Below are 12,255 nucleotides of genomic sequence, written 5' to 3' on the forward strand. Positions count from 1 at the left end.
TTAACCACACCCTAAAGAAAAATATAATAGTGCTTATTTCAGACAAGAACAAGAACTGTGCCTTGAAAGAGATGCTTTCCCTTGTCAAAAACCTCATTTCTCTGATTTTTCATTAAATGTCTAATACAGAGCCACATATTCAGTGGTGCTCAGAAAACATTAAATAGCCAATAGAAAATACCAAAAAAGGGTGGCCAGTCTAGAAAGTGCAGCCAGTTACACTGTGCTCAATCCAACAGGCTGGAGTTCATAGGAACAACTGAGAAACTGACACAGGGAAGGAAGGAAGCAAGGAAATGTGGCCAAGGCTGAGGCACAGGGTAAGAAAGTGCAGTCTCCTGAGCAGGCAGGGAAGGCTAGTTCAAGATTCAAAAGCTTCTAGGCAGTTCTCAGGGCCAGCTGCTGGTCATCCAATTTGAAAGTTACACAGGAAGAGCAGCTGGAGTGAGGCTGACATCAGAGACAAGCCTTCATGCGCAAACCAAAGTGGAAAAAGGCTCCCTGTGCCAGAGCAGTCACTTGAAAACCCAGGAGTGCTTAAGAGACTACTCCCCTCTGTGGCAAAAGCCCAGGATGGCCTTCAGATAGGAAACCTGCCACCCTTGATAACCACAAGCTAACTAAAATGTGGTTTCGTCTCTATAGAGCAGTGAGAAAAGCCAGGAATGAAGTCAGTTAAAAGCTGAGGCAGACAGAACAGGATCTAAATAGTGACATGAAGTCTACAGGAGGCTGTTTTCGTTCCAAATGGCTGCACACTTGACAGAAATGCCAGGGACAACACAAACGCATATTTACCAAATGTTCTTGATCTGAATCAACACCAACCCTAAAGGAAAAACACAAAGAGCAAGTGAGACTCTGAAGCCAAAAAAAGGCCTAGTCACATATGTACATTGTCAGGAAACTACTCTTCTCAACAGAAGCTATGGAATGGTTAATGTTTTCTTACCCCTCTACGGTTGTTGATGTACATTTTTGGCTCCTGACACTTTCCTTAGCAACAGCTTGGATTCCAAGGCAAGCAGGGTGAAGAATCCTATTCCTGTAATCCCACTTACCAGTTTCAGTAAAATAGCATTTCTTCTCTGAACATAAGTCCACTCTAAGCAGTCAGGGAGAGCAACACTGCCCAGCTGCTGAATAAGAGCTAGTGGAAAGTTCCCGAAACAAAGCTGGCACAATGCAATTCCAGGAGGGAATTGCATGTTTTGGGACCTTGCAGCTTTCATGGCAACATTCTGTTATGATGACGGAAGAGAGGGTCCAATTTCAGTTTTTTCATAGGCTAATGAACAGATATTAGCCTTGGTTCTTCAAAATTCTTTTTTACCTGTGTATCCTGGGGAACAGCTTCATTAATCATTTCTCTGTGACTGTTCTCTAAGCCCTAAACATGAGTACTCACCAGCTCTGTCCTTTCTTTACCCTGCCCCTCAGATCTCCTGTCCTTGCCACCCCAGCTGCTCCAGCATAGGCCCTCACTCGTTCTGATTCATGGGGCCGGAATACAAGCCTTTCCACCACCAGGCTCTCGGCTAGAGTTAGTGCCTAATGTACAGAATTCATTGGGTCACTACCTTCACAGAACACTCTGAGAACAGTTCATAACCCAAAGGGGCAAGTCTAAAGCCCTCTGTGTGGCATTCAAGACTCTAGACAAACTAGTGGCCACCCACCCTCCAGCCTACCTTCCCACTCTCATTCCCCACCATTGTCTTCGAACCACACCCACCAACACCTCCCCAAATCCTTGTCTTCTCAGGGCCTCTATGCCTTCACTCAGGCCATTCCCTCTAGCTGAGATGTGCTTTCTCTCATTTTCCTACTTGTTTGCTAAGTTACAAAGTAACTGTTCTATGACCCCTCCAAGCAGATTATCTTTTCCTCTGTGCTTCAGCAGCACTTCCTGGAGTCCTTGGTTATAATACTTAGCACAGTAGAGTTTAGTTATTTACCTGTCAGTCTCCCCAAAAAGACTGTGAGTTCCTTGAGGGTAAAGGCCATGTCTCAATTCATCTCTGTATCCCCAGAGTCTAGCACAGTACCTGACACACAATAGGTGCTCAAATGTTTATCAATTAAGTTAACTACTACAGACAACACAGACAAAATAGCAGTATGAGAAGCTGTAGCAGCAGCACTCCCAAAGACACGTAATACTCAAGGCAAGGGAGGAGAATGATGCAAGACACCTCTGGAAGGCAAGGTTGTCATGATCAAGTACTTGAAAACAGATGGCCAGATTCAAAATTCAAAGAAAGGCTCATTTTTACTTTGTTAAAAATTGGCAGATGCTGTTTAAGGTCTTCTCAGTCACATTAAAATCTAACCACATTTATGCATCTCAAGTGACATCTAGTGGCCCTGAAGGTAGTACATTTATAACACTCGGATGGTATATTACCCAAAGCCAATACAATGTAATAAACATTTATAGAGCACTTATTATTTGCCAGGCACTGTGCTAGGCACAGGGCATAGACATGAATTAAAACACGGTCCCTGTCCTCAAGGAGCTCACAGACTAGTGGGGGAAACAGACACAGATGGAGCAGAATCACTAAGTGCTTGCTGTCAGGGAACACTAGGTTCAAATATGTACCTGGCTGCTATGTAGCTATGTGAATTCAGGCAAGTTATGTGACTCTATGGATCATAATTCTATCATTTGGAAAACAGGACTAGTATCTACCACACAGAGTAGCTGCAAGGATTAAGTGAGAAAATGTATTGAAAGCTTTTAAGAGGGGAACGAAATCTATGGAGTTGTGCTATATCCATGTACAAATGTACCACAACGCATCCTGCTCATATAATGATAATGCACTGATTTAAAGGGAGATCAGTAGAGGAGAGTAAGTGGGTTAGGGGGAGGGAGAAGAGAGGGAAAGGGAAGGCACAAGGGAAGAAAACTGAACATATTATGTGCAGGTATGATTATGGCATAACAAGTCCCACTATTATGTATAATTATAATGAACAAATAAAAAACAAGAAAAGAGCATCTGATGCATCTTTAATGCTAAGTGGGAGCTCTTATAACAATACTGTTATTATTACATAACTAAATGAAATAAGTGCTATAATAAAAAAACCCAATGTTACAGAGAGTGGTTCCCAGAGAAAGGAACAGGGGGCAAAGGAAGAGACACTTGGCTATGTCACTGGGAGTGACACAGAATTCCAGCCAGAGGGAACAGTATAAGCAAAGGCTCAGAGACAGAGAAAGGCAAAGCAGGTGCAGTAGATAAGGAGCCAAATGTGACTGTCACAAATTATGTTTCAGACACAGGAATGGCTGTGACTCTGATTCACTGAGGATTCACTTTTTATAGGACAGTTAAAGTGATCCTTTACTACTGTAAATTAGATCATGCTGTTCCCCTTGCTTTAATATAATCCAGAGTTCTAGCTATATTTTAAAATTCAAACTCTTCAGCATATCTTATAAGGTCTTACAGCAGGGGTTTACAAACTAAAGCCTATGCACCACATCTGGTACCCCTCTGTTTTTGTCAATAAAGTTTGGTTGGAACATAGCCACGTCAATGGATTGACATGGCATCTATGGCTGTTTTTGCACCAGAGATGAGTGGCTAAGGCAGAGACCATATATCTGCAAAGCCCACAATCCTTCTTCTCTGTCCCTTTACCGAAGTCTGCAGATCTCTCATTCCCATGGGATCTGGCCCACCTCATTTCCTACCTACTGTAGTTCAAATCACCAGCCCCCATTATATGAGCTTTTTTGTTTATCTACTAGGCCAACTTTGTTCCTGCCTTGGCATTTCTACTTGCTATTCTCCCTGCCTGGACTGTTGTTCTTCCTGATCACTAGTTGACACTATCTTGTCACTCAAGAAGACTGAGCTCTAATGTAACCTTTCAGAGAAAACTTCCCTGACCTCTTCATATACCCCCATCCCCAGTCAGTATCAAAGGACCTTCTTTGGTTGACATCATATTTAATAATCATCTAAATTTGTCACATATATTTTGTTTACTAGTTTACTGTCTGTCTCTTCCCACTAAAGTATACACTTTAGTAGATCGGGTATCTTTTCATTACCACTGCCCTTCTCTAGAGCAGGGCTTTTTAACCTTAGTATTACCGACATTTTGACCCAAATAATTCTTTGTTGGCAGGTTGGGGGACGAGCCTGCCCTGTGCACTATGGGATGTTTACCAGCATCCCTGGCCTCTACCCAGCAGAAAACTGTTGTAATCCCCTCTCTCAGTTGTGACAATCAAAAATGTCTCCAAACAGTGCCAAATGTCCCCTGGTGGGCAAAATGGTCCCTAACTGTGAATCGCTGAATTGGAGCCTAAAACAGTGCTTGGCACATGGCTGGTGCTCAGTAAGTATTCATCAAGTGAATGGACAAAAGACACATTTGAAAGGCTGTGCAAAGAGCTTTGTAGACATAAGCTCACTGAATCCTCACAACAACCCTAAGAGATAGCTACTATGATGTATGTGACACAGATGAGGAAATAGGCTTTGAAAGGTTAAAGAACTTGCCCAAGATTGCAGAATTAGTAAGAAGGAAGGGCAAGAACACAAGGCTAAGTTTAAGTGTGCATGCATCTTCAACTTTCAGAATATCTCAGTATTCTCAAAATTATACTATGCAAATTGAGAGGGCGGGAAGAAAAGCTTAAAACATAGCCTCTGTCACAAAGAAGCTGAAAAATTCAAAACAAAAAACCAAGTAATAGAAGACTATAAGGCAATATATTTAACTGTATTCCATTCAGTGTTAAGAATGGGCAAGATGGGGTCAGCCAGAGAGGTTTCAAAACTAGTGACACATACTATGCGAGTAGGCAGGTTTTTGGTTTTGCTTTTCTCTTGGCAGGGATGGTAAAGCATGTGTGTTTTGTTTGGTTTTTGTGGAGGGAAAAGAACTGATTCTCCTTAAACCTAGACACTCCACTGAAGAGTATTACTTTTCCTAAATAATCTTACATTTAATTTTGTTCTCCTTAGGAGAGTCTTCATTTATGTCATTGAGAAAAGAAAGGAGATTAGTCCTTTTGAAATGTGCCACTCAATTTTTAATGAACTGTTGTACAGAAGAAACTAAGAAAGACCAGAGGTTCCTCACCTCTATCATTTAATTTATATATATGTACACATATAAATGTATGTATATATTATTAATATATATAAATGTATTACACATATACATATATGACCTTAGACAACTAAGAACCTAAGTCTCTATTTCTTAATTTGTAAAATAGGTACTATAATTAGATAAATATATTAAATACACTTAGTACAATGCCTAGCTCATAGTAGGTGCTCAATAAATTCCAGGTGTTCCTTGAAGCAATAATGAGGTCTATAAGAACAGTAGGGTTATAAGAACATATGCTACAGTGTATTGTCTACTACACACAACAACACAGAGATTATAAAACAGGGGATTTGAACAGCAAAGAGAGAATAAGATAGCAATAACAACATTTAAAGCATGATTCAAGGATGGCTGATCTTTACGATATTAAAAGAAAGGCAAAATAGAATGGTAAAAAAAAAGGAGAATAGATTCTATAAAATGTGAAATGTTTTCTCTAATGAATCCTTCATATCCTGGGAGCCTGGTAGCTCTTAACATCTATGAACTTTCAGCCGAACAGAACTAAAATCTACAAAGGCTTCAGCAACACAGGCTGCTGTATCCATGGAAACAAATGTAGAACTCTTGAGATACAAGGGAGCTTTCAAATTGAATACATTAACCAGTATGCATTGAAGACTAGGGCCTCATGATCTTGGCCTTGGATTGTTAGGTTAGAAACAGTGCTGATCATAAACATGAGAAAGAATGATAACATCTATTATGGATTAGCACTGGGGTAAATTGAATTGTCTCACACATCACAGATGGATCCAACCTGATAATATGACTGAAAGCCTTAAATATATGCATGTCCTTTTTTTTCGTGGTCCTGGGAATTGCACCCAGGGAAACCTTACCATTGAGCTACATCTCTAGCCCTTTTTATTTTGAGGCAGTTCTAGCTAAATTCCTGAGGCTGGCCTCAAACTTGTCATGCTCCTGTCTTGGCCTCCCAAGTCACAGGGATTACAGGCATGTGCCACCATGCCCAGCCATGCACATCCTTTTGATTAAACAATTCCATTTCTAGAAATGCCTCCTAAGGAAAGAATCAAACAATTGCATGGTTGTGTACACACTTCAGAATGTTCACACTGTTGACGGTAACAGCAACATCCTCAAGTGGAAATGATAATAACAAAATCTTAAAAACAATACAAAAATTTGAAAGGAATTTGATTAAGTAAATCAGGATATATGCAGCCATTCAAATAATGGCATAAATACTAGTATAAATATCCATGCTATATTACATTTAAAAACCAGTCTACAAGAGTACCTTTAGTGTTGCACTTTTTTGTTTGAAATATACAATGCATAGCAAAAGATCTGAAAAGATATCCTTCAAAGTGTTAATAATGGTTTTTATTTTTTTCTTTTACACAATTTTGTTTTTCTGTACTGTGTCTTCTATACTTTTTAAAAGAAAAAAATGACATATTACAGAGTCACCAAAGCTTCTGATGACTAAAAGAAAAACTGAATTAAAATTTCATATTAAAATGAGGCCCCCAGTTCCTGCTTACCTTATATGCAAGCACGACAGCATGGCAGTGGTGCCACCTCCAAATACCCACACAGTAAAGAACACAATTAGAAGCGTGGTGCTGAACATCATTTGTCGTGCATAAGTGGCAGTGTCTCGAATGGCCAAGGCAAATGCCATTGCACCACGAAGGCCTACAAGGGATTGGAAGAGGTATTCCTTCAATAACTCATCGCCAACACAAACTTCAAAAATTCAGAGATATAAAGCATGTCCTAAAACTTAGAAGCAGGGGAACAAGTATGAAATAAATATTAATATATCTAAATATATATGAATTGTAATAGAATTAGTATGATACTAACGTGTTGCTATTTTAATAATTTTTTAAAATGTATTTTTTAATTTACATGAAGAATTCATCTTTCGATATACAGTCCATGAGTTCTGACGAGTACAGCACTGCCACAATCAAGACACAGAACAGTTTCATCTTACCCCAAATACCTTTGTGCTACCTCCTTTTAGTCCAACCTCTTTGTCACCCTGCTAAACCCAATTATTCTCTATTGCCATGATTCTGTCTTTTTGAGAATGTCATGTGAATGGAATCATAGAGCATCTGACCTTTGAGACCAGTTTCTTTCCCTTGGCCCAGTGCCTCTGAAATTCATCCATGTGTATTTGTATGGATCATTAGTGTTATGGTCTGGATTTGAAGTGACCTCCAAAACTCCCATGTTAATGCAGGAGGTGAAATGGTTAGATTTTTAGAGCTGTGATCGAATAAGTTAATTAATCCATCTCATGAATTAATTGGAAATGACTATTGTACTGGGTGGTAACTGGGGTGTGGCTGGAGGTGGTATATCACTAGGGATGTGCCCTTGGAGATTATATCTTGACCCCCTGTATGCTCCCATCCACACTTCCTGGTGGTCCTAAAACTAAGCAGCTTTCCTCCAACAGGCCCTTCTTCCATGTTCTGCCTCGCCTCAGGCCCAGAGTAACAGTCAGCTGACCATGAACTGAGATCTGTGAAACTATGCGCCAAAATAAATTTTTCCTCTTCTCTAAGTTGTTTCTGTCAGATATTTTGGTCACAGTGATGAAAAACTAACTAGCACAAATAGTTTGCTCTTTTTGGTGCTAAGCAGTATTCCATGGCATGGATGGACCATGATTTGTTTCTCCATTTACCCACAAAAAGACATGTGGGTTGTTGCCAGTTTTTTGGAAATTATGAACAGAACTGCTATAAACATTCACTTATATATTTTGTAATGAAAATTACATTCATCTTTATCTTTCTTACCTGGCATTGACATATTTTTGAACCAAGGATTTGCAACCATAATATGAAAAAAATTCTATAGAAGAATTGAGATATAGTAAGAATTTTCACCTTGATTATGCAATGTCCATGTTTCAGAGTCCTTTATTAGGGACATAACGTCTCAGCTTCAAATCACATAAACTGGCACATAATCTGCGTTGTGAATGATTTCTTGGGGAAGGCAAGAGAAGAAATTTATAACTTACCAGCAAACATCATCATATGTTGAAAATTTGATCCAATCTTACTTCTCCTACCCAAATTAAGTAAGAAAGACAAGGGGTAGATATTGGCAGCTCTTCCCAAGAAAATAGCAATCTAAAATTATTAATAGGTTAAGGATCATTTCTTCTTACTATGGACATTATTTAGACTATATATTCAAGATACTGAAAAGCCATTTTAGGGGGCTCAGTTTTTAACCCAGTCTCTTGATTCCATTGTCTAACACAATGCTGTCCAACATAACTTTCTGCAGTAAGGAAATTTTCTGTATTTACACTGTCCAACACAGTGAGCACCTAAAATATGGCAAGTGTGACTGAGGAAGTGAAATTTTAATTCTTACATCATGTTTGTTAATTTAAATGTAAATAATCATACATGGCTAGTTGCTACCAAATTGGACAGTATAAGCTTAACATACAAAAATTCATTAGATGAATCAAAATATGTTTCAAAGTAGGGCTTCACTAATGTATATTTAAGATTATTAATAAGATAGGCTAATTCATTTTCATTATTAGGGTTGACAGGAAGAGTAATGTTGGCTAAATTTCCCCTTCCTTTCTAAGAACAAATGGCAGCTCAGCCACCTCACACCACTGAAATTCCTGCAAGCCCTGATGCATCCCACTGAATCTATACTTCCAACCTGCTGCAAAGGACAGGCTTAAGGTGAGTTAAGATTGGTTTTAACTAGAAACCAATATTAGTGTCTTTTTCCTTTACTTTCTGTCTTATAGAAACTCCTGCTTTATAATTACAATTTTCATTTCAGGGGTCAGAATAGAATCCCAATACCATTTCCTGAAAAGAATATAAAGGGAAATCTAATATTGAAAACAAAATAACATGGCAGAAACAGTGCCAACCTTAGAGACCTTGGAAAAGTATACAGTCTGTAAGACTAAAAGAAGTGCACGTACAAATTATGTGTCTATGGATAAAGTGCTCCCACAGGAGTACAGGTTAACAATTCTGATACTGTTAAACAGTCATGCACCATGTAATGTTTTAATCTATGATAGACTGCATATACCACCGTTCCCATAAGATTATAATGAAGCTAAAAAATTCCCATTGCCTAGTGATGTAGCTGTTATATCATCAAAGTACAGCACATTACTTGGTGGAAACAAATGTACTATTCCACTAGTCATTAAAAAGTACGGCATGTATAATCATGGAGAGTACATAATACTTGATAAGGATAATGAATGATTGTTCCTGGCTTATGTATTTATCATACTACACTTTTAATCATTATTTTAAAGTGTACTCCAACTTACAAAACAAAAAGTTTACTGTAAAACAGCATTTACACCAGCGGCAGTCTTGTATGCCTCATGTTTACCAAGTCTCTTAATTATACCGAGAGGCCATGTCCAGTGATTGGCCTATGCCACCTAGGATTGTATAAATACAGACTATGATATTCACATAAAGACAAAACTGCCTAATGAAACATTTCTCAAAACATATCCCCATCCTTAAGCAGTCCATGACAGTTCATATAAACGGAACTGAACAATTAGGTAAATGGATGACAGATGGTAAGAGCCAGGTTTCTCACTGACAGAATGGAAGTTTAGAGATCAGCAAGGAAACAAGGTCAGAATGATCCAGGCAATAATGGATTACAGTTGGAGCTTCAGTATGAACCCACGTTTAGCTTAATGGAGACACAAATGGTTACAAAACAAAAGATGTATAGATGTATGTGACTATATCACTTGATATATCTATATCTGTATCTATATATATCTATATAGACATATAGATATTTCCTTGTTCTATCAGTTGCTAGGGACTAGAATCTAGGACACTTGGTAGTGATGAGCACATTGAGTGTCCAGATCTTGGTTTCCAATACCATTCTCCAATAAAAGGAATCAGGACTCATTCAAGAAATGGCCAATTCTTAGGCTGAGGCAGAAAAGGCTCATGGGGGCTAAGGGAGTGGTTCTTTACTTCTGAGGTATTCCTCCCAAAGAACACATAACCCCAATCTAATCATGGGGAAAACATCAGACAAATTCCAGTTGAGAACACTCGAAACTGCCAAGGGTCCTCAAAACCAAGGAATAGCTCAATAACTGTCACAGTTAAGCAGAACTTAAAGAGACACAACCAAATGTAATGTGGTTTTCTGGATGGGACCCTGAAGCATAAAAAAGACATTAGGGAAAATTCTTAGGAATCGGAATACGGTGTGAACTTTAGTTAATAATAATGTATCAATACTGGCTCATTTGTTGTGACAAAATGTACCAGGCTAAGATGTTAATAATAGGGTAAACTGTATGGAAGGTATATGAGAACTTTCTGTATTATCATCATAATGATTTTATTCTAAAATAAAAATCATCTAAAATAGTGATTTCCTAAAATAAAAGAAGAAAACATAATAAAACAAAGCATGTGGACTCCTACAGCAGCAACTGCTAATTCTCCCCAATATCTCATTCTTCCTAGCCTCTGTAGTAGTGGACACTCTTCCCTCCCACTCCCCATTTTTATTTGGGTACATAGCTACCTAGATAAACACTATGATTCCCAACCCCCCTTGCATGTAGGTGTAACAAGTGATGTTAAGGGGAACTGATATACACACATTTCTGCCTTCGAAGGCAACTGGCAGACATAGGGGTGAGACATCTTGAACCACCAGAACAAGAGAAAATCTCTAAAACAACAAGGTTGCTTGGGTCCCTGATGATTCTGTGGACACATCAGCTCAGACTTCTACATGAAAAAGAAAGAAACTTGTCTTGTTTAAATGTAAGTTAAATTTGAGTCTTCGTCACATGAAACCAAACCTACATCTTACCTAATGTAGACAGAAAGAGAACAGCTCTCTCCTGTTAAAAGTCAATTTTTATAAAATTTTTAAATTGAGAAATTTCAGTTCTCATGTAGGGGCCTATAGAGAATATTGAACCTTATTTCCAATCAAGTCACTTGATTGCTCAAAAATTTCTCAGGTATTCACAGGACAAGAAGTTACTAATCTCATGGTTGTCTTTCAGCTAAGGTTCTTCTCTTAGTAATAGAGTTTTATCTTTTGGGCCAGTAAACTCTGCAGAACGGCATTTTAGTGATATCTTACTTTCTAACAGAGCTCTCATACTGAATTTTATTTTTTTAAATCATACCAATCTTGTTAGCAGAACCTTCATTCTGAGTTTTCAATAAATAACTTCTTTTGAGGAAAAGCACTTATTCAAATGTTCACCTCTTTGACCACAATTTTTCTTTCTATATTTTGCATTCAACTATTCCATTATGGTCATTCTTTCACCTCACTGAAAGACGGCACTACTTTTTCCTCTTTCAGTCCTCTCCTTTAGTCACTCCACTTCTTATCCACATCTTAGGAATACTCTTTCCAATATCCTAATATTAGCTTTGCCCCTCTCTGATTATATTGCACCCACTCAAGGAAATCCCAAATTTGGATGGACCCAACTATCTCTTTTCTCCATGCTTACAGCTGAGTCCTTCTGGACACAGACATAGGACAGGGCACATTTGTTCTCTTTTTATAATACTTGTTCCTCAAACACAAATGGATTCCTACTCACTGCTCAACAATCCTATTGCATTTCATTGGTCACCTCACTCTCCCACTCTTGGCAAGTATTTCATAAACTTTCTCCACCTTCCTCAAAACTCCTATCACCCATGGAAGTCAGTCTCCAAAATGGTCCCCTTGCATAATCCCCACTCACACTGTACCAGGATTGGTCTGTGTGACCAACAGAAGAATGCAGAAGTGATGATGGTATGCCACTTCCAAGATTAGGTTATAAGAGGTACTTTAGCTAACATTTCCGTGCTCTCTCAGCTTGCTCAATTTGGGGGAAGCCATGGTGAGCTGCCCTATGGAGAGGTCCCTGTGGCCAACAGCCATGTGAGTAACTTGGAGTGGAACCTCCAGTACCAGGCAAGTCTTAAGTGCAGTCCCTGAAAAACAGCATGACTGCAATCTCCTAAGAGATCCTGGAGCCAGAGTCACCCAACTGAGTTGTTCAGGATTCCTGTCCCTCGAAAACTGTGTGAAGTAAAGAATGCTTGT

The 12,255-nt window shown here is 38.8% G+C and overlaps 1 protein-coding gene across 3 annotated transcripts in view; it reads right to left on the reverse strand.

The window, feature by feature from the left end:
• Positions 1-12,255, reverse strand: part of SLC9A6 (solute carrier family 9 member A6) — a 58,405-nt gene that overhangs the window by 15,627 nt on the left and 30,523 nt on the right. For 2 of the 3 annotated variants that reach the window (XM_079124599.1, XM_079124598.1), the window contains 3 exons: positions 8,162-8,273; positions 6,660-6,813; positions 799-829 (listed from right to left, as the gene is read on the reverse strand). In XM_079124599.1, the coding sequence (XP_078980725.1) occupies positions 799-829; positions 6,660-6,813; positions 8,162-8,273 (297 nt within the window). Of the gene's footprint in view, positions 1-798; positions 830-1,958; positions 2,049-6,659; positions 6,814-8,161; positions 8,274-12,255 lie in introns of all 3 variants that reach the window. The other variant, XM_079124600.1, reaches the window with a different exon arrangement.

The sequence above is a fragment of the Sciurus vulgaris genome, assembly GCF_902686455.1.
Source record: "Sciurus vulgaris genome assembly, chromosome: X".
NCBI classification, from domain to species: Eukaryota; Metazoa; Chordata; class Mammalia; order Rodentia; family Sciuridae; genus Sciurus; species Sciurus vulgaris.